This window comes from Urocitellus parryii, chromosome 2 (genome assembly GCF_045843805.1).
Source record: "Urocitellus parryii isolate mUroPar1 chromosome 2, mUroPar1.hap1, whole genome shotgun sequence".
Lineage (NCBI taxonomy): Eukaryota > Metazoa > Chordata > Mammalia > Rodentia > Sciuridae > Urocitellus > Urocitellus parryii.
The window spans coordinates 84,462,579-84,487,937 of record NC_135532.1 but is presented as its reverse complement, the minus strand read 5'-3'; the positions used below and the strand labels follow the sequence as shown (position 1 = coordinate 84,487,937).

The 25,359-nt window shown below is 42.5% G+C and overlaps 1 protein-coding gene across 2 annotated transcripts in view; it reads right to left on the bottom strand.

The window, feature by feature from the left end:
* Positions 1-6,057: 6,057 nt before the first annotated feature.
* The window catches only part of LOC113199601 (phospholipid-transporting ATPase IB), a 630,500-nt gene continuing 611,198 nt past the window's right edge, over positions 6,058-25,359 (bottom strand). For both annotated transcript variants that reach the window (XM_077793137.1, XM_077793139.1), the window contains 2 exons: positions 13,780-13,874; positions 6,058-6,229 (listed from right to left, as the gene is read on the bottom strand). In XM_077793137.1, the coding sequence (XP_077649263.1) occupies positions 6,132-6,229; positions 13,780-13,874 (193 nt within the window). In that variant the 3' untranslated portion in view covers positions 6,058-6,131. The remainder of the gene's footprint in view (positions 6,230-13,779; positions 13,875-25,359) is intronic.

The following is a 25,359-nucleotide window of genomic DNA, read 5'->3' as shown; positions in this document are numbered from 1 at the left end:
TGTGGTCAATTCTTTCCTTTAAGTCACCACATTCAAACTGGACTTCCTGGGCCCTCTTGTGAAGAGGGCCGGCCTCTGATGCCTGTGTTCAAGTTCGTCGGCAATTCAGACTCCCCTGTACTCCTGCCAGTGAACAGTGTCCCCTGCTCAGCAGTTCCTGAGCTCCATGCATAGTCTGTATCTGCTGACAAAACCCTATGTTATAGTCCCAAGTCCCTAAGACTATAACTGCTTATTAGTGGAAAAGGAAATTCCAAAATAAAACACGGTCCAATCATTTACTTTAACAAAAGATTTATTTGAAACAGGTTTGTGCAGACATACACCAGTCAACAGGATTGATCAAAGCCACAAATCACTAAATTCTCCAAACACCTCTAAACATACAAGTAGATGCCCTTCATTTGTATTCACTCCAGGAGGGACCCCAGCTCCACTCAATGCGCTGCTGTAATTTAACAACCGGGGACATTAATAGGACGGCCAAACGGTTAGACTTCTAGAGAGAGGGAACAAAAACCCCCACATAACATGGAAGCACTCACTGCTCTGCTGGGAGCCAATTAAATGTGCCCCCATAAGCCCGCTTCCCTCTGTATAACCAGATTAAAACCTCCCAATCGCCAACAATATTTAAGCAATCTCAGCGCAGATGTGACAAGAGACAGGAGAACACATGGCTTTGCTCTCATGAGAAAGACCACAAAGATGTTGCATTCAAATGGCAGTTCTGTGAGCTAGAGGAATGAGGGCCCCACCCCTGCAGCTACCCGTGCTGCCACACTGACCTGGACAGGGAGGCCTACACACAAGCATCCTGACACACCCCTGGATTTGGCCATCACTGACAACATGGGAGAAGACGCAGGAGAGGCAAGCAGAAGTTTCAGTCCTTAATCCATTTTATTAGTGAAAAAACAAACATGTCTTTACTGTTGCAAAAACTTAAAAAAAATTTTTTTTTTTATTTGTGCTGCTGGGGATGGAACCCAGGGTCTTACTCATGCTAGGCAAGGCCTCTACCTCTGAGCTATGCCCCTAGCCCCAAAGCAATCTCTTTTTTTGGAAAAAAAAATTGACACATAATAATTGTATACATTTAAGGGATATGGTGCAGGCTTCTAGTTGGAAGGAAAGAAACTCCACGACTGGCTAGGTTTTCTGTTTTTCTATTGGTGGTAAGTGTTTCACCTGTATCCACATACCAAGCTTCTCAAGGAACACAAGTGGATCCAATCTTATGGCAAGTGGGTCCAGAACCTTCCGGGCTTTTTCGCTTTTGCAGGGAAGAGCTTACCTAAATAAGGCTCTTGATAAGCTTATTTGGATAGTGCTATTATTTCAACTTTCTTCTATTTCTGCCATAAATCACAGCCACCTGACATTTTGTTCCTGACTTTTAAAACAAACAGGTCTCCTTTCTTTCTTTAGCCAGGTCAGAAGAAACGCCTATGGGCTAATCTTTGAGCGTGTTTTTCTTGGTCTGACGCCTGGGAGAGAGAGCAGAGTAGGTATCTCAAAAGCAGCTAGACCAAGAGATTGTCATTTGAAAGGGAGCCAGACTGGTGTGCAAAAAGAATCACCCTTTTGTCTCCCCTCCATCGGGAAAGCCGAGGTGTTCATCTAAGGTTAATGGCTGTGGATCATACAGGGGGTGGGGTAACTGGTGAGCTCACCCCTCTTTTCTGCTTCCATTTGTTTGTAATGTCTGACCACTTAGATTTATGTGGGTTGCATACCCTTTTCTTCCCACTGAAGAAATCACTCATACCTAGCAAACTGACAGAGAGCTTTGAACAAAGCACTGGTCAGAAGTTTGATATCCAATGAGCTCACGTAAACTCATGTAAGTGGAATGGAAATGTGTATTGCTGAACAACTTGAGATGCTGAGAAAAAAGAATGAATAAATGAAGGGCACAATACATCAAATTGAATGTTCCTAGTCTATTTCTTTTAAGAGTACTTAATAGTGTCATTGTGGGGGTTTTAGGCCCTTGTTACTATGATCCATCAGAAACCCACCTAGCTGCTGTCCATGCTCTTCAAGGTGGGAAATGGCTAGCATGAGTTAATAATAACTACCTCAAACCAATGAAGAATCACCAACAAAGCCAATTGATGCACACTCTTTTTTGGAGGGGAGGAGGCTTTTAACTCTCTCCATTGTTATCATGTTCACTAATTTAAACATTTGCATAAAGAAAGTGTTTATGAGATGAGAGGGGATGCTGTCTTTTGATTTGACCTGATAAACTCAGTCCTTTGCCAAGTTATTATTTCAAGTTCTGCTTAGCTGGTTTCCCTGCTCACATATTTTATGGATCCCAGGAGATGAAGGCTACATTTCAAATGCTGAAGCTAAATCACTCCTTGAATTACTTTGGGACAATGACCCTAGGCAGTAATTCAAACCCTGGCTGAAATATGTGTAGTCCTTTCACATGTTCAAAACTAAAGACTACCTTCTCCTACAGCAAAGTCTTGCAAACATTCTATTTGACTTATGGTTCAAGATATAAATCCCTAGGAACATGGACAGATGATAGAAATTCTCACTCTTATGCTTATAAAAAGGTAGAGAGTCATTGTTATAACAAAAGGAGATTATAACTCCATTTGTACTCAGAAGCTGACCAAGACAATTTTTAAGAAAATTCAATTTTAAAGGCTATAATCTTTTATGTCCATAGGCATTTTCAGACATTAGTTACCTAGACTCACTTTTCCCCCCATCATATACTGCTTCTTAAAATGTTATTACTGAGTTTCACTATCAGATTCCTGTAGCAGACCTGAATCCTTGTCAAGGAAAAGGAAATGTCAACAGAGTTCTCAGCCGAGCTCGGCTGAACCACAGATTCACATTTTTTTCTCTAAAAATGTTCACAAAACACCATCGCCTTTCTCGGACAGGTTTTATATGATACTGATCCAAAAGAGGCATCACATTTTTGTTTTAGTGTATGCACATATACATAGGGAGATGGGAGAAAATAATACTGGTCAAGAAGTCTGGAATAGTCTGCAATGAGTCAGGACAGACATAAGCTACACTCCCCAAATTCTTACAAAGCCCACGCCATCAGCCGTGCCAAGTGAATCCAGAATGCCAAGCAGAGAGAGGTGGTTCTTTCTGTTCTCCCCTTCCCTTTACAATGTGTTTTTTCTACAGCCACTGTTGCAAGTGTGTGCCCATGCAGAGGAACCAAGAACTCATTTTAGAGGATGGCTGGTCTCACTTGTTTGCAGAGTTAGCCAGAACAGGACACAGCCTCCAACAACACAGTCACTAAATATATAGCACTCGCCTAGGGGTTGGCCTGACTGGGTTCTGCCAGCTCAGCCTAAGGCCCCATGTTGCTGACCAAGTCTGACCTACTAGTCTGAGAGTCACTTACTGTGTGGAGAGTGACAAGTCCCATGTGACATTTCCACTGATCTGACAGGCAGCATATGCAACCTTGTCCAGCTCACTCGGCTCCTCGGAGAGGGGTTGTGTGTGACACTCTGACCTCAATTTAAAGATAGGACAAATGACACAGCCCCTGAGTTGGCCCCAGCTAAATATTATACATCACACCTCTTGACAGCTGCCTTGCCTAGAAACCCAATTTAGTCATTCGGCTGTAAGAAAGCTTAATCACACAGAGAATAAATAGAAAGGCATCCCTTCTAGAAATGTTTTCTTCCGTGTGCATACCTCATCATTGCAAAGATTGTTTAGTCTACTTCTCAAAAAAGGAGGAAATGCGACTTCAATCCCAGAAAATATGACTGTACTTTAATGTAAAAAAAATTAAATAAAAACCCTCAAACCCTATAAACATAAACAAGACTTCAAATTCAAGAAAGGGCTAAGTGTTTGACAAAAATTGAATTTTAACTCAATCTTTCCAAATGGGTTTAGTTCCCAAATGAAACCAAATAGTGAAGATGCCTAATGAACACTGAATTCCAACTTTCCTTCCTTTTCTGTATTTCAGCTACCATCTTTTTGGGTGTGCAATAAAGATATACACCTGGTTCGTTGTGTTAATTGGAAGCCAATTTCCTGCTGTCGTTCCTGCAGGTCAGTCCTTGAAAAATTCAACTGGCTGGGTGCTCTGATATTTAAAAATGTTTTGTTCACCTTAGGAAGTAAGGAATGGTAACTTTCTGAGCCTCCCCTGTTAAATGCATCTCGGTATTCTGGTCATCTCATAAAGGAGGATTCGTTTTCTTCATCAATGCAATTTATTCTGTTTTTTTTTTTTTTCCATGTTCATGAGTTGTGAATGTTCCAGTAATAGTTAGAAAGAAAAGTGCGCTATTGTTTTATTTTCTAGGTCAGTACAACCATCCCCAGAGGAACGGTGCATTTTAACCAGTACTAGTTACCCAGAAGTATTTAGCTGAAGCCATCCTAAAATCTGGTTTGGCAACCAAAGCAAAGAGGAGAGAGAGAACGTGCCTCCCAGCCTGCCATTTGTGGAGGGCTCCCATGTTCTCACACACATACCTGGAGGTACCCAGGTCTCCTGCCAATTCGGGATGTGGGACTGCAGCTGGGGAGTCAGTGACTGAGCCTTCCCTTCCTTGTCTTAGAATTCAGGGCACTATATTTAGGAAGGCCCCTGTGTCTAAAACTGATTGGACAAAAAAAGGGAAATCATGGGCTGGGGATATAGCTCAGTGGGTAGAGTGCTTGCCTCACATGCACAAGGTCCTGGGTTCACTCCCTAGCACCACCACAACAGAAAAAGGAAATCCTGTCAATGTTTCAAATACAGGTATTTCATTGAAATGTTTGGAATTTTTTAAAAATTAAACTGAATGGCAAGGTCATGCTTCAGCTCCCACACAGGGGAGGCTGATCCTGACAACTGTAGGGGCCTCAGGCTGTGACTCTAGAGAAGATCCGGTGGACATGTCCACTGTGTCTGCCTCCCACATTAGTACGCCCTTCAGCGCCTTCCGCGGACAGGTGGGGTCTCCCTCACTCCTCTCCTTCACTGTCCTACACTATCCCTCTGGGTTTGTGAATTCTTTGATTCTACAGCTGTACAGTGTCCCTTCACTGTACAGATGTCTTATAAACTCATTTGTTTCCCAACAGTGAGTCTAAAATGTGCTCTGAACTCTCAAGGAAACGAGCATTGATTCTAATTGAAGCAGTTGCCAAAGGCTTGGTGGTTGGAAATTGGGAAATGAGTGAGTACTCAGAGGCTGACCGGGGCAAGGGGTTTGACCATCGTTGTGATCTGTGGGATTCCCCCTTGTCAGAAAGAGGCAGATAGAAATCTAAGATATATTCAGAAGAGCTATGTTTTTGTTTCGTTATAGAACAAAAAGTCAGAACTGCAGCGGGACAAGGAAAATTAGTGATTAGGGTCAGCTGCCCACCAGCTGCCATGCACCAAGCCCAGCGGCCAGCTATGCAGAAGGTCTGAGGATAAGGGACACCTGGGACAGCAATCGTAGGCTCAGTCAGCTGGCACCTGGCAAGGGTGTAGAAGAGTCCATGGTACACTGACTGGTTCGTCCTGATGGGAATGTGGCCAAGAGGTTCAAATAAAGGTTCTTAAATTTACCTCCCAGATATAGACATTTTATGATTTCATTGCAATCAAGAAGTTTATGCCAACTTCATACAAACAAAATAGGAATGAAAGCGGGTGAGCAACCTGCCTAAAGTGAAGTTTGCATGCTGCCCACGTTGGATGCAATCTGTGAGTTAACCAAACAGGAAGTAAGGGCGCCCTGTTCCAATTACCAAGATGGATCTCTCACGCAACATAAAACCCCCTTCCCCTCCTCCCAGAACAACTAGTACTGATGTTTAAATATCGGTGGAACATAATGTTTTTAATTTCACACCTCACGGAGCACAGTTGAATGCTTTATAACAACGTAAACAGAAGTTAGGCCAAGCACTGCAGACAAATGGGGAGGGAAAAAAATGGCTTCCCCTGCGGTCTCTACTCCAGGTTTGCGAGGGAATAAACAACTAACAAACTGGTTGGCTAAGGCCACAGAAATGTGTTTTCTGGTGATTTGGCTGCTGTCGCCAGTCTCTTCTAACAAAGATGGGTTAACACTGGTGCCACAAACCACATCTCTTCCCTCGGATCCATCAGGAGAAGTTGTATCTTATTTCTTCCTCTGTTTCCTTTGGGTGGTATCATAAGAACGCACTATTTCTTCCTGAGAAACAGCTCCATGTTCTTCTTGAGAAAAGGCGTACCCATCTGAAAGAGAAGCAGGCAGGAGGAAGTGGTTAGCAGGAGGACTGAGAGTGCTCCGGGTTTAAGAGAAGCTGCTTTTTCTGAGCTGCGGCTGAACTGGAAGGCAACCTGTGGCTTCTTTAGCCTTGAATGGAGAGGACTGAGAAACCTGTGATGGTGAAGGGGACTCTGGGCAAGTAGACCCGTGGCAGCACAGTGCTGCTGATGCTGGGGTAGGAATGCCTCTTAGCAGGTAGGGTCTTAAGACTGTATTCCACTGCTATAATACAGATACCACAGACTGGGTAAATTATAAACAATAGGAATTTATTGTTTATGATTTATGGTTCTGGAGGCTGGGAAGTCTAAGATGGACAGGATACAGCTGGTGAGGGTCATCTTATTGTGTCAGAATGTGACTGAATGGGAACCCACTCCTGAGATAACCAATAACCAAGTCCCTTGATGACAATATTAATCCATTCACGAGAGCAGAGTCCTCAAGATCTAACCACCTCGTAAAGGTCCCCTCCCTCCCTCCCTCCCTCCCTCCCTCCCTCCCTCCCTCCCTCCCTCCCTCCCTCTCTCTCTCTCTCTCTCTCTCTCTCTCTCTCTCTCTCTCTCTCTCTCTCTCTCTCTCATCCTGCTATGTTGCCTTGAATAGCAGGGCTCAAGTGATACCCCTGCCTTAGCCTTCCAAGAAGCTACCAGTACCTGTGAGCATGCCTGGTAGGTCCCATCTCTTAATGCCATCACCATGGTAATTAAATCCCAACACAAGTTTTGGGAGGGATATATAGTAGATGAACCAGAGCAGGTGGCTTTCCTATTCCTCAGGTGCTTCAGCTAAGCTCAGTGTGGGTAGCAAAAACAGTGGGTCACTCTCCCACTACCCATCAAGAGAGATGCCTCCATCTCCCTAATGCTGCAGGCTACCTACTAATTTATGAGGCTGTAAACATATCAGGAAAAACACACACTACACTAATAGGGAACAACTGTACGGATTTGTACTGGTAATAAGTAACTGATATGGGTTTATTTCTATGTAAATAAAATGAAAGAACCCATGATAAAACCAAGAGGAATTTAGTGATCGGACTCATCATGGACTCATCATGTGGCCACACTATGACTCCTTCTCACAATCAGTTTACATGATAATAGTAAATAATCACCAACACTTTTTAAGTGCTATGTGTTCAAGCACCACATACCATTTGCATAATCCTCATTTGATCATCCCAGAAACCCTAAGAAATATGTAATTCTATTCTTACCACTTTTCAGCTGGGAAAGAGATTTTTGTAACCTGTCCAAAGTCACAGACCAGGTGAGTGGCAGAATAGGGAAGCAGGCCTGAGCAGTGTGCTGTGGGCTATACCCTCTTGCATCTACTGCTCTGAAAGAGGCTTGGTGTTCAGAAGCCTAAGTGGGTGTTTTGCTTTCAACTGGTTCTTCTCACAGAAAGCATCTGGTAAGATTCCTTCTGCATTGGCAACCTTCTGCATTGCCAATGCAGAAATGTCCCTCAGCTCACATAGATATCCTGACAAAAACAACAACAAAAAACACCACAGTCCAGAGCCTAACAATCATGAGAAACATCCATGCATGTGTACAATGGAAATGTTCACTTATTTTCATACTCCAAAGGAGAAAAAGAAGTCAGCATCAGCTCCTGGGTTGTTTGTTAATTTCCTCAGGTGTTTGGCTTATAGAAGAAAGTTGCCAGGGCAAAAAGACATATCGTAGACCATAGCAATGTTTCAGAGACCTTGTGAGGATGGAAAAGACAAGGAGGAAGGAAAAAATGCCCATTTTTTTTTTTTTTTTTTTTTTTGTGGTGCTGGGGATTGAACCCAGGGCCTTATGCATGCGATGCAAGCACTCTACCAACTGAGCTATAACCCCAGCCCTGCTGCCCCTGTAAGTTGTTTTTTTACTTCTCTGTGTGCCCATAAATCCAGAGTCCTTGTCCTTGGTCTGGCCTCCTAACTCTTCAGACGAGCAGGCCTGCCAGTAGCGCAAAGGCTCCCAGGTGGGCCACCCAGGAGGCAAAGCGCTGGACTGCAGAGGTGGCCTGGGGATCAACTGAGGACACAGAGGCTAAGTAGCAGGGAGGAGGGCCTGGACCAGGAGTCTTCAGGAGGGAGAGAAAAGGAGAATGAGTGGGCCACAGTGAAGGCAGACCCGGCCGAGTGAGGGTGAACGCAAAGGACAGAGAGGGATCCTCCACAGGGGACTTTTGTCTACTTGTTCACAACTATTTCTAACAAAGCAACACACACACACAATCCCACAGCAGCCCTCAGATCAGTGAGAGCCCCTACATAGCTGGGCACAAGGCAGCTGGAGGGGGAGGCTCTGCTGGTTCCAACCAGAGTCCACAGCCCTTGAACTTGCGCAGGGTACTCTCCACACAGGTGTCTTTGCTTTTTCATGGCTGGAGAGTCTTTGCCTGAGCTGCTTCTGAGCCCTGATGGGCAAATGCTGCCTCTCAGGCCCATTCCCTTAAGAGCTTTAGGATTTTCACCAAGTCGAGAGTTCATCAGGAGAAGAAACTGCCACCGCCGGCTCGGGAGGGGCTGCTCCCCACCTCCCGCCTCCCTCTGGCACAAGCCTGTCCTAAACCCGGCACAAGGTGTTCTTTGTGAAGCCTTCTTGGTGTAGTCCCAGAGGACACGCCTTTCCCTGGGATGTTTCAAAGCGAAATCTAGCCAGTAACGGTGTCTGTCCCCTGGTAACAAGACTGTGTGCTGTGGTCTACTTGGCAACTTCCATTCTCGGGTCTTTTAAAAATCAACATTTCTAATAAACGGCTCATGTGTCCCTGAGGGGCCATGTGGCAGCTGTCCCTGGATGGGATGTGCCATGGAATGGCAGTTCAGCCTCCAAATGTGGCTGCAGCCATGCTCCACGGCCAGGGGGGGCTCTCAGTCTGACCAAGGTGGTTCCGACCAACAACCGGTCTCCTCCTGTCACTCTAAACGCTCTTTATAAACACTTCCGAGGCAGGCGGGGGACTACTGAGATCCCCACCCTGATGACCGCTTTGTCCACTCTGCTTTCATCTTGGACCCAGGAAGCCCAAGAAGCTGAGGTATTGGGTCCTACTCGGTGTCTAGTCCTTGCTTGGCAATCTTGGGCTTTTTAGGTTTTCTGGTCTTGGTTTACTTTTCTGTAAAATAAACGACCTGGGCCAATGAAGGCTAAGTTCTCTCACAGCTCCAGCCTTCTGTATGAATTCCAGGATGCTTCCTTGGGTAACTATACCCAGGAGGCAGAATCTTCTCCTGTTCAGTACTGATTTATACTCTCCATCAGTGGAGGGGCTTCTCCATCCAAGTCAGAGAGAAAAGGAGTCTCTCTCAACAGTGGGTCCAGTTAGAATAATTGCTTCCTATTCTTTTTGTGTGTGGGGGGGTCTGTCTGTATTTACTTTCTTTTGTGTGTGGTGGTAGGGGGCTGGCGGGGGGCAGGAAATGAAGGGTACTTGTTGAGACTTTAAAAATAAATACTGGGGTTGTCCTTTTGGGAAAGGTAGTTGTCTTTTGAGATTCTCTACTCCTTGTGTATGGAAGGAGCAAAAGCTTTGTCATTCATTTATCCTGTTTTTCATTCACATCAGGTCTTGCCGAGTGGGCACCCAACTCTGGGAATTTCTTTGGCTCATGGCTGTTATGACTTGCTCAACTGCCATTAGTACCACAGCCATGTGGGCCTGCTGTGGGTGGGCTGGGGGCTGACGTAGCCACGCTGGGGTGGGAAGGATTTCTACATTTCCCTCCCAAGAAGCAGGCCGATAGGAATGCCTTATCCTGCTGTCCAACTCTTCTCCCAGGGTGAGCAGAGCACCCAAAGGCCACTGTCAAATGCTCCTCCCCTCAGTTCTCATTGGCTGCGATCTGACATCATGTTCCAGAATGCTGTGGACCGAGACTTTCTTATTATTAATCTCAACGAAGACTTACAGAGAACTCAGAAATTCAAGAGTGAAGGAAGGATCAGGCAGAATCCTGCGGGCCAGTGATCCCAGTGACTTGGGGGGCTGAGGTAGGAGAATGGCAAGTTCGAGGCCAGCCTGGGCAACTTATATTTAGAGAGAAATAAAATAAAATAGAGGAAAAGAGCTGGGAATGTAGATCAATGGCAGAGCACTGGCCTGGTGTGCCTGAGACCATGGCTTCCATTCCCAGCACGGAGGGCGTGGGGTCGGTGGGTAGAGGGAGGATGGTCTGACAGTTTAACCCTAGGAAGTGGGTGGATCCTCCCTGGCTCAGGTAAAATATTCTCCTTTTAGAAACTGGGACTGGTGAATGTTAAAGTTGTAGTGGGCAAAGTTTTAATGGAACAACAGGCCCTAGAAGTACTCACCTGCTTCCACCTGCCCAGCCTGTACCTATAGCCTGACTAAGATGCATGATCTGCTCAGCAGGTTCTGCCTAATGAGTATTTAACTAGGAGCTCAGAGGAAGCCCTCAGCAATCTGCATTTCCCACTTTCAGGAAGGTCTGACAGCTGGAAAGTCCTGCAGTGGCCCTGGAGGAAGCACTCCACTCACCCAACCTGTGAACTTTCCCTAGCTGGCCTCCTAGTTCATCTGTTCCTAAATATCAACCTCCACCAGAATTCAGGGAGCGGGTGGGGAGGGGGAAGAAAATGGGGAGAGGGTAAATTTCTTAGTTGTTTGTCTTGTCCAGGTAGAACATTTGATGAAGTTCATAAAAATCATGTGTTTTTTTTTCCTTTTCATTTATTTTGGAATAAGATTTCCCTTAAGTAGCATTCCTTGGAATCAGAGATCTGATAGCTCCTTAATGAAAGTAGCAGTTTCCTGTCTAGACAAAGACTCCTCACAGCCACAGAAGTAGGGAGACCCCAGGGATGAGAGACGATGTAGGAAACACTTGATCTCAGTTGTAAATATCGTTCATTGGTGGTTGGAAGGCACTCTATCAGTCTGGTTTTTCTGGTTCTTATAATGAAATACCTGATTGCTGTGAACATTAGAAAGATAAGACGTTTATTTGGGCTTATAGTTCTAGAGGTGCAAGGTTGAGGGGCCTCATCTGGTGATGGCCTTCTTGCTAGCAGAGTTCCAAGGTAGCAGACAGCATCACATGACAGGAGATAGGAAGCACACAGGCGTCTCCTCCGATCTGTCTTCTTGTAAAGTCATTGGGATTCAGTCCTGGCAGCTCCACCCTGAGGACCTTATCCCAATCAACTCCCAAAGACTCCATGTCTAAATACACAGTTGGATTAAATTTCTATCATCGTCATACCTCACAGCGGAAGATTAAATTTCAACACATAAACCTTGGGAGATACGTTCAAACCAGACCACATGGTCAAATCCAGATCACAGCAGAAACCAAAAATACGACCAAGTTAAAGTGTTCCAGTTTCCTAAGGAGACTGAGGCCTGAACAGCAGATGGACACATGAAGGGGGACAGTCCAGAGTTCTGACTACTCAATGGTCCTCTCTCAGTATTAATGACAGAGTGTCTTACATTGTCTAAGAGGCCCTCGTATTAGTCATCAAGTATTTTTAAAATGTGGTATGATACTAGAAGCTGATTTATTTCTCATATTTGTTCAGTAGATTTTTTTTTTTTGCCTTCAAAATGGTGACTTAAGAAAATCAATTAGACTGTTTAAGGCTCTCCGCTTGGTCTTTGATTGCAACACACAAACACACACACACACACACACACACGTTGTATATGTCCTTTCTTTCTTTTCTGCACAGAACCCAGGTTTTTGTGCATGCTAGGTAACCATCCAACCATACCCCTAATCCTGCAAATGTCTTTTCCCTATGGTTACTTTGAGACATTGACTAGAGGAGCAGAGTGGCTCTGTAGCATGAACACTGTGGTTCAGGGAATTTGTATGTGTTTTCTCTGTGTATGGCATACAGAAGATACTTCACACTGAGAAGATGCATAAGGCTGCATGCATATTATTATAAGTTTATTCTCTTTCCCAGAGAAGAAATTTAGAGAAATGTGTAAGTTGCCAACAGTTTCTCAGCTAATGGCATCAGCATCGTCACTGTCATCATTACAGTCATACCTAACTCTCTAGAGTCCAGCACAGCTCTAGGCATTTATGTATATGATCTCAAATAATCTTCTTGATCACCCAGCCAGGTTTTCCTGTTGTCCTCATCTTATAGATGCAGACATTTTTCTTGCCCAAGGTCACAGAAAAATGGAAGAGCAGGGAACCCAGACAGCCCAACTCAGTGGGGGTGCACTCCTTGGAAGATCCCATCATACCTCTGAACTTGACCTCTCTCAGTCAGAGACCAGTGGCTGTGACCTATACCCCACAGGGCCTCCCTGGGCCACTACTCTCCTGACTTGAGCTTGCTTTGTGCTCTCAGGGCTGGTGCCTAACCCTTGGCCTGGAGGGACCTTCATAGACAGGTCAGGCCCCTATATCTGAAAGGGATATTCCACATGGGGAAGAGGAGAGAGGGAGTGGATGACTCCAAGGTGGCCGTGTGCTGCGCCTCACCTTCCCTGAGAATCCCTGTGGTCAGGGGGAGTGCGACTGGACCCCACACCAATCCATGGGCACCTGGGCTGTGTTCAGTGTTTCATGAGGTGTTCTTTTTTACCAGATGCTTCCTTCTCAACTTTTCAGGGAGGGACAAGAAGCAGGGAGTGGGGTCTGGGATTATAAAGAGATGACCTGTGCTCAGTTAGGAGAGGGGAGGTGGGCTGGAAAAGGAAGCAGGATCTCTAGAGGCACAGGCTGGTCCCCAGACCCCTGGGGGAAGGCAGCCTGGGCTCTCTCGATGGCAGCTGAATGGGTGCATTGCTAAAGAGAAGCCTAGGAGCTCTCCTAAGAGCTCCAAACTAAGTGTGTGTGTGTGTGTGTGTTGGGGAGGGGGGTCAATCACAGCTCACTCTCTACTCCTCTGGGTCTGGGGGTGATGGGGGGGTATGGCAATCTTAGACATGGGTCAGTCTTCATGGGAAAAGAAGAGATTCCCCCTGCCCAACTGTTATCATTACAATTATTACACCAATAAGTAAAGCAATCCATATTGCTATCAGTGAAGGCAGTCATTGAACTCTAACATCACTTCAATTTTTAGAAATTCTATTTGGAGGCTGACAGAAGGATCTTTTTTTTTTTTTTAGAGAGAGAGAGAGAGAGAGAGAGAGAGAGAGAGAGAGAGAGAGAGAGAATTTTAATATTTATGTTTTAGTTATCAGCGGACACAACATCTTTGTTGGTATGTGGTGCTGAGGATAGAACCCGGGGCCGCACGTATGCCAGGCGAGCGTGCTACCTCTTGAGCCACATCCCCAGCCCTGAAAGAAGGATCTTAACCATAGCAGGATTTTAGGTTTAAGGTTTTTGTCATTCAGGCAATTGATTGGGTTTGAGGGAATTCCCAACATTCAAGCTGTATTTGCCTTGGGGCCAAATATGTGCACTTCCAAAGCACACCTTTGGCTGATTAGCACTACTTGGAGTTCCTGCAGCTTGCTGCCCTCCTGGCTCTACCCAGGTCCCTTTGCCCTGTCTAGGATGACAGCATGTACTCACGTGAGACACACTGCTGGTTCACAGAGCCACCAAGGAAGAGGGTCGGGGGTGTCTTCCTGCCGAGCCTCTTTATCAGGCGGTCACGCTCGTTCATTCTGCAGGGAAAGCAAACACAGTCAGGATCCAGGTCAGCTCAACACGTTTCCAAGGGAGTCAGTGAGGTGAATAACTTCAGGCTGTAAGATCAGACAGATTGACTGGGGTGGCAGAAAGCCTCCCACATCAAGGAGAAGGTTCAGTTTCCCAAGCTGCCCGGTTATTTACCGTAGATGCTAACTAGGCATGTTGAGTGCACTGCTCCCTCTTTTAAGTCCTGTTGGCCTCCAGAGCCTCCCTCCTCACTTAGGGATGCTTACAAGTGCCCTTTTCATTCCAGGCAGAACCTGGAGTGATGTGTCTCCACAGGAAAGTCCTAACGCTTCACCCCCACCTGCACTCACCTTCCCTTTCCGAAGCCCAGGCAGCTGCAGGAAGAGAGCACTCACGTGCCACAGGACCCCAGGCAGAGGCGGCTTCTTGCTGCATAGCCCCAAGGCTTAGTTTGAACCACAATGAAAAATCTATATGAGTTTTCTTCTAAAACTCACGAATTAGGAACTCTCCCTGCCATTCCTGAACATGCCCTCCCAGGTGCCACTGCTGTGAAGAAATATGGAACTTTCCCAGAGGTTGGCTATGATTTACAGCAGCCTCAACCCAAGACTGCTTTCACTTTCCACCGTTTCAGGTACGTGGTCCACCACAATGGAAACATTTAAATGGAGAATTCCAGAAACAGACAATTCATAGGTTTCAAATTGGGTACATTCTGAGCACATCATGCACCTCCCTTCCTCTCACCATTTATATTATCTCACATCACAGGAAGGATGAATATAGTGCAGTAAGACTTTGAGAGGGAGCATGTTCATACAGCTTTGATGACCGTTGATAATTTTCACATACTTAGATGTGGTATGCAGTCTCCACATACCAAGGCCTGCAAATGTCAGGAGTGGGTCTGGCTGTGATAACTAGTTCAGAATTGGGGGTGCTGGGGCTGGAATCCAGGCTCTTGTGCATACTAAGCATGTGCTATACCACTGAGCCATACCCTTAGCCCATTACTTCAGACTTTAATGAAATAATAAAATCTCAAATATAAAGTGCCCTTATACTCCTCCCTGGTCCTATTCTTCTTGCTGCTATAAGAAAATTTGGAAATAACCTTGCTGTCCATATTTTATTTGCACCATATATATGTATTTATAATTAATAAACAATTATAAAATATCCAAGTGGTATCATTTATATCATACTTGCTTTTTAGCATGCTTTTCTTTGCTCTTTTCTCTCTTTCCTTATTTATTTATTTATTTTGCCTCCTGGTTTAGAGGCATTTTATTAATTTGAGTGATCACTCTTAGATTCTAAACTAACCTCCAATATTTGACAAAGTCAAAAGTCAGGAAATAATAACTGGCTTCTGGGATGGTGCAAAGGCTTTAGAACATCCAATTCTGATTTTTCCTAACTGTTTGTGTTCAGCCCTGAAGCTAACTTAATTTGATTGCCATTTTTTGCAAGTAATCTGTATTTTCCTCCTGGTGGCTTTTACGACAATTCTGTTTGTCTTTGATGTTCTGTGGTTTCAAACAACACTTAGTGTGACTAGGTATAAGCTCCTTGGGTCTTCAGATTTGTTTATCTTCATGAAAAAACTGTGAATTCTGCTTCCATTCTCTATTTTTTCTTGTCCTGAAGTTCCTAACACACACACACACACACACACACACACACACATAATGTGTTAGATATGTGTACATGTACACACATATATAATTTTATTTTCCACATCGGTAAATTTCACCACGCTTTCCATTTCTTTACTCCTTTCACCTTTTCCTAATCTACTTTGAAATTGTCCAATGTGCTTTAACTTCAATTACTTCATTTTTCATGCCTAAACTATATAAGTACAAAAAAGAACAAATTGATAAATTAGACTTAATTAAAATTAAAAACTTCTAAAATGGGTGAAGTGATACACACTTGAAGTCCAGGTGCTTGGGAGACTGAGGTAGGAGGGTCACCTGAGCCCAGGAAATTGAGGTCAGCCTGGGCAATACAGTGAGGCCTGACCCTCAAAGAACAAATAAAAATTGAAATAAAAATAAAAACAACAAAGTGAAAAGATAACCACAAGAGGGGGAAAACGCAGATCTACTGATCATATTTGATTCAGTTCTCATATGCAGAATGTATAAGTAATTGTAACTCAACAGCAAAAAGATAAACAATCCAGAAAGAAAGAATACACAAAAAGGTAGATAGACAGAATTAATAAATTGTTAATCCAGTTTAAAAATGGGCAAAAGATTTGAATAAACATTTATGCAAAGAAGATACACAATGGCCAATAAGTACTGAAAAAGATGCTCAACATCATTAATCACTAGAGAAATGAATGTCAAGACCACGCTGACCCAGCACTTCATACTTACTAAGAAGACTAAAAAACGCAACAAGCAAATAAAGCCAAAAAATTTTTTAAAAATTGTCGAATATCTCAAAAACACATAAAAACTTAGGAATAATTCTAATCAAGGATCTACAATGAAAAATATAGAACACCCAAGAAAGAAAGAATACACAAGAAGATGGATAGACAGAATTAATATTGTCAAGATGGCCGTACTACTAAAAGTAAAATACAGATTCAATGTGATTCAGAATACCAATGATGTTCTTTACAGAACTAGGAAAAAAAACAGTTCTAAAATTCATTTGGAGGAGTAAAAGACCCAGAATAGCTGAAGCACTCATAAGCCAAAAAAGCAATGCTGAAGGCATCACAAAGCCTGACTTCAAATTATACTACAGAAGTATACCAACAAAACCTGCACGGAACTGGCATAAAAGTAGATACATAAACCAGTGGAACAGAATTGAAGACACAGAGACAAGCCCATACAGATACAGTCATCGGATCCTTGACAAAGGGCCAAAAAGATACATGGGGGAAAAGACAGCCTTTTGAAACAAATGATGCTGCTAAAACTGATCATCCTTATGTGCAAGGATGAAACCAGACTCTTACCTCTCTCACCTGCACAAAAATTAACCCAAAATGGATCAAAGATCTAAGAATTAGACCAGAAATTAGCAACTTCTAGAAGAAAATGTAGGGTCAACATTCCTTCATGTAGGCATAGGCACTGACTTTTTCAATAGGACCCCTCAAGCTTAGAAAATAATGCCATGAAATAATAAATTAGATGGCATCAAATTAAAAAGCTTCCGCACAGCAAAGGAAAAAAATAAGAATTTAAAGAGGGAACCTATAGAATGGGAGAAAATCTTTGCTAGCTACTATTTTGATAGAGGATTAATATCCAGAAAATGAAAAGAACTCAAAAAACTGAACACCAACCCCCCCCCCAATTAACCCAAGTAATAAATGGGCAAATGAACTAAATAGACACTTCTCAAAAGAAGAAATACAAATGTCCAACATGTATATGAAAGAATGTTCAGTATCGTTAGCAGTTAAGATTTCATCTCATTCCAGTCAAAATGGCATCCATCAAGAAAACAAACAATAATAAATATTGGAGAGGATTTTGAGAAAAAGGAACACTTCTACATTTCTGTTGGGATTGTAATTTAGCACAACCACTGTGGAAATCAGTATGCAGGTTCCTCAAAAGACAAGGCATGGAACCACCATATGACCCAGCCATTCCACTCCTCAGTATTTATCCTAAAGAATCAAAGTCATCATACTCTAGCAATACATGTATACTTATGTTTACAGCAGCACAATTCACAATAGCCAAACTGTGGAAGCAGCCTAGGTGTCCATACACAGATGGAAGGTCAAAGAAAATGTCGTCTATATACACAATGGAGTTTCATTCAGCCATAAAGAAAAATGAAAGAATGCCATTTTCAGAAAAGTGGATGGAACTTAAGACCATTGTGTTAAGTGAAATAAGCCAAAATTGAAGAGTCACGTGTTTTCTCTCATGTGCTAGAGGGGGAGAAAAGGAAAGGATGGTGTGAGGGGGATCTCATGAAAATTGAAGGAGGATCAGTACAGCAGAGGAAACAGATGGGGGATGAAGGGGGGGAAGGGGAAACACTGGGGAATGACACAGGCCAAATGACATTGTCACATTGTGTGCATGTACAAATGTGTAACAACAAATCCCACCACTATGTACAACTATAATGTGCTAATTAAAAAATATGGGGGAAAATTTTTAAACTGTTGAAAAGGATGTGGAAAAGCTGGAACCCTCTCACATCACTGGGACTATAACATGGTGCAGCCCTTGCTTCTCAAAAGGTTAAATACAAAACTCTCATACTATCCAAAAGTTCAGCTCCTGAATAAATCCCCCAAATGATAAAAAGGGACTCTGATGGATACTTTTATACCATATTCATAGCAGCATTATTCACGGGAGTCAAAAAAGTGGAAACGACTCAAATGCCCATCAACTGATCAATGTATAAACAAAATATAGCCTACCCATACCATGGAATATTATTCAGTCATATGAAGGAATTCAGTAGATACATGCTGCAACATGAATAAGTTTTGAAAGCATTATAACCAGCTCCAAAGGCCATACATACATAATTATACGAAATGTTCAGAAAGGGCAAATATGTAGTCGGAAAGCAGACTGGTGGTTGCCAGAGGCTGCAGAGCAGAGAGTAGGTGGAGAGAGAGGGGAGGAACTGCTTAAAGATTATGGAGTTCCCTTTTGGGGAAATGAAAGTGTTCTGAAACTAGACAGTAGGGATAGTTTTACAACACTGTGAAGGTACTAAATGCCATTGATCTTCACACTTTAAAAATGATAAACTTTATGTTATGTGAATTTTCCCACAATTAAAAAAAAACTCAATTAAAAAGAAAGGAGAAGGTAAGTTTAGGTAAATTGCCTCCCACCACCTGAACTGCTGACAATGATGCCATCTTCATAGTTTACTTCTCCAGTGGTGGGAGCTGCTGGAATTAAAGTGCTTTTGAAAATATTTTTTCCTACGCTGGCATCAGCAGGTATGCTAGCTGGAATCTACCGACATGAAAAGGTGTTAGGTAAACACAAATTCACCAGAGGTACATGCAGTCTTGGTGCCTCCCCAGTCATGATGGTGAAACCTAATCTAACACAAGTCCTTATAAACAGGCTCTTTTTAGAAGCTGACATACCCTAGAGAAGGTGTTATATTCCTGTCCTGAAAAATGAGCAGTCTCAGGAAGGAGCAGAGAGCTGAGAAGGGTTATGTTGGGGAAAAATAAACTCTTACGTCCACATTTCTGTTAGGAAGCTATTCCTGCAAAACTCATTCATGCCTAACTGCCGAAGAGCAGGAGGGTGGAGATCTAGCCCGAGTTTTAGATGTCAGCAGTTCCTACAGCTGATAGGAATCACAGCAGACACTGCAGCAAAATCACAACCAAATAAGTATTTTTAGAAACTCATTTTAAAATTAGTTACTGGGTAGTTTTGAAAACATAGATGTGGGCTGGGGGTGTAGCTCAGTGGTATAGTGTTTGCCTCATATATATCAGGTCCTGTGTTTGATCCCTTGCATAATAAAATAAAATAACTGCAACAAAGCATAGATGTGACCGGACCCTCAAGAATAAAGCTTGCCCAAATTTCCCTTGCTTTAGTTTAAGGCAAAACATCTACCAGTCCTTGAGGATGCTGAAATTCTAAACTGCTTTTAAGGATCCTTACAGAATGACATTTCATAGCCTCAACTGGTAACTTGTTTACTCATAACAATTTGAACATTAGGAAATGAGAACCTTTTGGACTCAAGGATATCCTGGACCTCTCCAGGCCTCTATAGAATCAAAAGCCTTCCCTTAGTTAAACACATTTACGTAATGGGGGAATAACAAGAATAAAGCAAATAAGCTTTCCAGCCTAAGATTCTAATAAGGCAAGGGTTATATCTATTTATATACCCTGGAGCTAGGAGCCCTTCGGAAATTCCATTCTAATAGATGGTAGAAATTATTCTCCTTCCCTCTTTCTGCCAATCCATGTACATCCCATTTTTAAAACCTGACTTCCCGACTTTTCATTTGTTCAGCATTTATGCAGCCCCTATTGTGTGTGAGACCCAGCATGGGAAACAAAGTTACCCAAGATACAGTCTCAGACCTCATGTGGCTCAGTTTCTGAGGAACCTTGCTATGGAGATAAATATCATGATGAAAGGTGATGCATGCCCTCGTAGAGATTATGTCGGGCTCAACAATTGTGCAGTGGAGCAAAGAACTCAAAGAAAGTTCTGGAAGGCTTCCAGAGGAATTAACTTTGAAGCTACATCTTGAAAAATGCATGGATCAGTTCATTGCTGGAGGAAGAACAGGTTTTGTGGGAACGAGTCCAGTTTCAGAGGCCTTCGAGTGGCCTCTGAGGCATTCTGGAGCCCATGGGACAATGGCATCTGAGTTGGGCATGTCATGTTGGGACTGCTGAACTTGTAGACCGTCATGGAGAGCAAGCAGAGAGAGGAGGAGGTACCATGCCACCTGATTCCCGAGAAACACCAACATACCATCTGTTTGCTCAGCTACGGGGCTCATTCTCTCAGCCTGGACAGAAGTCCTACACTCTCTCAGCATTTTTCACAACACCTACCTGGGGCTGAGAACGGCAGACACGGTTACATAAGTAAAATGGCATTGTGGTGCTTCATATTTACTGATTGGTGCTGTGACTCCTTATGCTCTTCTGATGGGTGTCCACAGCACAATGCCATCGTCTTTGTGTCTGTCCTCAGTGCCCAGCACTGAGCTGACACAGCTGAGCTAAGTGGCTAAGATAAATTCTTCTGTATTATTTTTTTTAAAAATGACAGAGGGGAGAAGACTTCATTCCAAACTCTAGAAGATACCTGGAGTGTCTGCCTTTGTAGAGCTGGAACACTAACTTTCTTAAGAGTTCATTACACAGACCAGTCAGGGGCCAGCATGGTTGAGGACACAAAAAGGGTTCCAGGTAAACTCCTATTCCAAAAACAACAACAACAACAACAACAACAACAACAAAAAACACAGTCCTTCCTGGACTACCAGAATAGGGATCAGGATATGAGTAAAGCATTGTCTTCCTTCAAAGTTAAGGATTTGGACAACAGGGACAGGAGAATGATTTTGGATGTTGGAAGTAATTTCACTCTTTTACAGTGTCATTTGGGTGATTTTCTGTAAAAAAAAAAAAAGTTTATCCAAGAAGTTGTACCAAATGCCTAGGCAAAAAACCTGCAAGGGGAAATAACAGATTTGCAGCCTCAAAATAGATGGTATCTCTCCGCAGTGGCCTCTGGTCAGAGCTCAGAACAGCCTGTGAAGCCCAACAAAAAAGGGCAGGGACCCTCACAAGCTTTCAAAGCAAAACAGACCCATGCAATCCTTTTCTATTGTGTCTAATAGCCGAAATGGTAACTTAAATAAACTAGTGAGGCTGGGAAGGAAGTTTAAAAAGAAATATCAACTAACCACTTGCAATCACACTGTCCTTTTGCCTTCAACATCAACCTAGGTAAAACAGATAAAGATGACTATTATAAAATAAGTGCTATATTATCATCTACCATTGATCTGGAAAAGTAACAAAGCCCAAATCTAAAAATTCCCACCCAGAAAGACTTCTGCTTCCATAAAGATGGAAGAGACATACTCTTCCTACTCTTTCAGCTGACAACCCTAGACATTGTATGTAAAACACACAAGAAGCTGTGATAAAAATGTTTCAATAAGCAATGATGGACACACTTAAAACAAATAAAGAAAATAAGTAATAAATGCAGGGACTTGCCATTTTCATGCATTATAAGACTCAACATTGTAAATATATTAATTCTCCCCAAATTAATCTAGTTTAGGCTTACTGCAATTGCTATTAAAACCCCACAAACATTTTTTATAGCTATAGATGAGATTATCCTTAAAAAAATATGGAAAGGCAAAGGAAAAATTAGTAAAAACCGTTCTGGAAAAGAATAGTACAATGGAGGAATCAGTCTATCTGATTTAAAGACTTATTATATTACTACAGCATTAGAGGAGGAATAAACACATAGGTTAATGAAAAGAAATAGAGAATCCAGAAACAGACACAAACATTCCCATCTAATTTTTTGTTTGTTTGTTTTTCTCTTCTTTTTGCAGTGCTAGGGATTGAACCCAAGGCCTTATGCAAGCTAAGCAAATAATCTACCATTAAGCTATACCCCAGCTCTTTGTCTAATTTTTGACAAAAAAGCAAAAGTAATTCAAAGGAAGAAAACTTTTCAACAAATGAAACTACAAGAAATTTACACATACAGGCAACAAAACTAAACAATCAATAACAAAAATATCTGTAAGTCTCATACCTTATACAAATGTTAACATGGATCACAGACTTGAAAATAAAATATAAAACTACAGAACTTTTAAGGAAGAAAAATAACAGAATATTTTTGAGATCTAGCATCATATAATGAGCTCTTAGACTTAACACCAGAAGCAAAACTCATAAAGAAATATGGATAATTTGGACTTCACTAAAATTAGAAACTTTTCTTTTGAGAAAGATCCTACTGTGAGGTCAAAAAGGACAAGCTATAGGGTGGTAGAAAACATTTGTAAATCACACATATGACAGAGGACTAATATCTAATCAATATCTATATCTAGATATATAAAGACTCTTGCAACTCAACACAATACAAAGTAAAGATTCCAGTTAGAAAATGATTAAATGACATGAGGAGACATTTTGCGGGAGAGAATATATATATAAAACACATGAAAAGATGTTCAATATCATGAGCCATTAGGGAAATGTAAATTAAAATCACAATGTGAGATCACTAAACACTTATCACATGTTTTAAAAATTAACAACAGAATGCTAGCAAGAAACTGGTTCACTCCTATATCACCAGTGGGAAAATAACATGGTATAGCCACTCTAAAAAGTGCTTGTCAATTTCTTTGAAATCAAATATACTACAACCTTGTGAAAATGTTAAAAACCATTGAATGATACATTTTAAGATGGTAAAGTTTGTGTTAAAATTATACCTCAAAAAAAAAAAAGAAAAAAGTCAGATAAACTAGAGCTAATACATAGCTCAAATTGCCAACCCACAGAATCATGAACTAATTAGATGGTTGTTATTAAAAATAAAAATTATGTAACTACCAGCTAACGTAATCTTGGACAGCTAATGTAATCTTGGACATCTATTTCAGAGAAATTAGACAATGTTTTCTCAAAAATATGTAAACAAGTATTTATAAGAGCTTTATAATAGCCCCAAACCAGAAACTCAAATATCTTTCACCAGGTGACTGATTGAACAATGTGTGTTAAATGCACAGCACGGAACACTACTCTGTAGTAAAGAGGGAAGAAATTAGCAATTTATTTAACAACATGGGTGAAGCTCTGGAGAATAATGCTGAGTGAAAAAAGTCACTCAAAAAGGTTATATTTTATATGATTCCATTCATATACCATCCTTGAAATGCCAAAATTATAAAAATAGAGAAGAGATTAATGGTTGCCTGGAATTAAGGAGATAGTTATGAAAGAACAACCTGAGGGGATCCTTTTGGTGTTGGAAATGTGTTTGCCTGGTGTATTAGTCACTTTTCTGTTGCTGTGACAAAATACCTGAGAAAAACAATTTAAAATGTAGAACAATGTATTTTGGCTCACGGTTTCAGAGGTTTCAGTCCATGGTTGCTTGGACCCATGGCCTTGGATCTGTGATCAGATGGAACATCATGGATTGTGAGGCAAAGCAAAACTACTCCACTCATGGCAACCAGGAAGCAGAGAGCTAGCTTCTATAACAAAGACCCTCCTCCTAAACCCATTAAGCTATGAATCCATAAACAGATTAATCCATTCATGAGATCAGAGCCTTCACATCCAGTCAATTCCCAGAACTCCCACCTATGAACACTGCTGCAATAAATGAGATTTGGGGCACATTTAAGATCCAGATCATGGACTGAGGAAGCGGATTCAGCGGTGGAGTGCTTGCCTAGTTTATGGGAAGTCCTGGGTTCAGTCCCCAGAACCACCACACAAAGGGTTAAGGAAAAAAAAAAAAAGAAAAGAAAGAAGAAAAAAATCCAAACCATAACACATGGTGACTGTATCAATGTCAATTTCCTGGTTGTGATATTGGACTACAATTTCCAAGATGTTATCATGGGGGGCGGGGGAATGGGTCAAGGATCCATGAAATTTCTCTGTATTATTTCTTCTAACTTGATGTGAAGCTACAATTATCTCCAAATAAAAAGTCTAAAAATCCCCACTTGTTTTTATGCATTTCTTTCTTATGCATTTGAGTTTCTCTACAGTGACACCCAGCCCCTTTCTAAGCAGTGCTGAGAAATGCTGTTTGGCCAAGCTCTGTTTAAAGGGGCGGGAGACGGTTGCCTACCTACCTACCCTGTGGGCACACTACCTGAGGGACAGGCCACCATCCCAGCGGAGCCGTTCTGACCTCATTAGCTGAGCAGCCAAAGGAGAGTTTGAATGACAGCCCCGGCACATGTGGAAACCATTACCTCATTCCACGACTTGCAAGGAGGTAGTGAGGCTTCTCTCAAATAAGCTGGAGCTCTACCGTACAGTTGGCAAGCCCACGAAGAGGTCAACCTGGAGTCATGGGCTGCTAGGAACAGATAAATTAGCAGGGCACCTGGCTGACCCAGAAAGGCCTCGGGCAAAATGCTGTGTGGGGGGTGGCAGAGGCCTGGGAGGAATGGGTGATGGAGGAATGATCTAGGCTCTGTTCATTTACCAATAGGGAAATTTGGGAAAAGGGATAACACAGAACAATATTGTGGTGAAACACCATGAAGCTTCATAGGCTGAAGGTTCTTTTAAAACTCTATGTCTAAAGATAGGACCATGCCACTTACCTGCTCAAAATCACACAATCATAAATGCAAAGACCCCAGTTTCTGCTCAAATTTCCACCTCTGCTTTCCTTCCCTGTCTCTGCTCTAGCCTTGTAGCCTTTCCTGAAAATCCTGAGACTGTCAGTGTTTTCCCACACCAGGGCCTTTGCACTCGCTTTCTGCCTGGAATGTTCTTTTCACTGACATAGCTCTCTTCTTCCATTCACTCAGACTGCCCTCCTCTGTAACTTCCCCTCTCTGTACTCATACCTGGCTTTGTTTTCTGTCTCACATTTTCCACTACATACTTTGAATTTATTGCTATGTTCCCCAATTAAAAAAATTGATTCTATAGGGCATGAATTTTTTGTTTGGTTTGGTTTTTACAGTTAACATCTCTAGCACCAGAAACAGTACCTGGCATAGAGAAGGTGTTCAAGAACCGCTTGTTGGTTGGGCTGGGAATGTCACTTAGTGGTACAGCTCAGCATGTGGAAGGTCCTGGGTTTGATCTTCAGGATCAAGGTTTGGGTTTCATCCCCAGCACGGCAGAGGTGAGGGACAACTATTTATTGAAAGGGTGAAGGAAAAAATGTAGACTGGGCCAAAGCACAAAAGCAGGCAAAGACAATGATGGAAAACACAAGGCC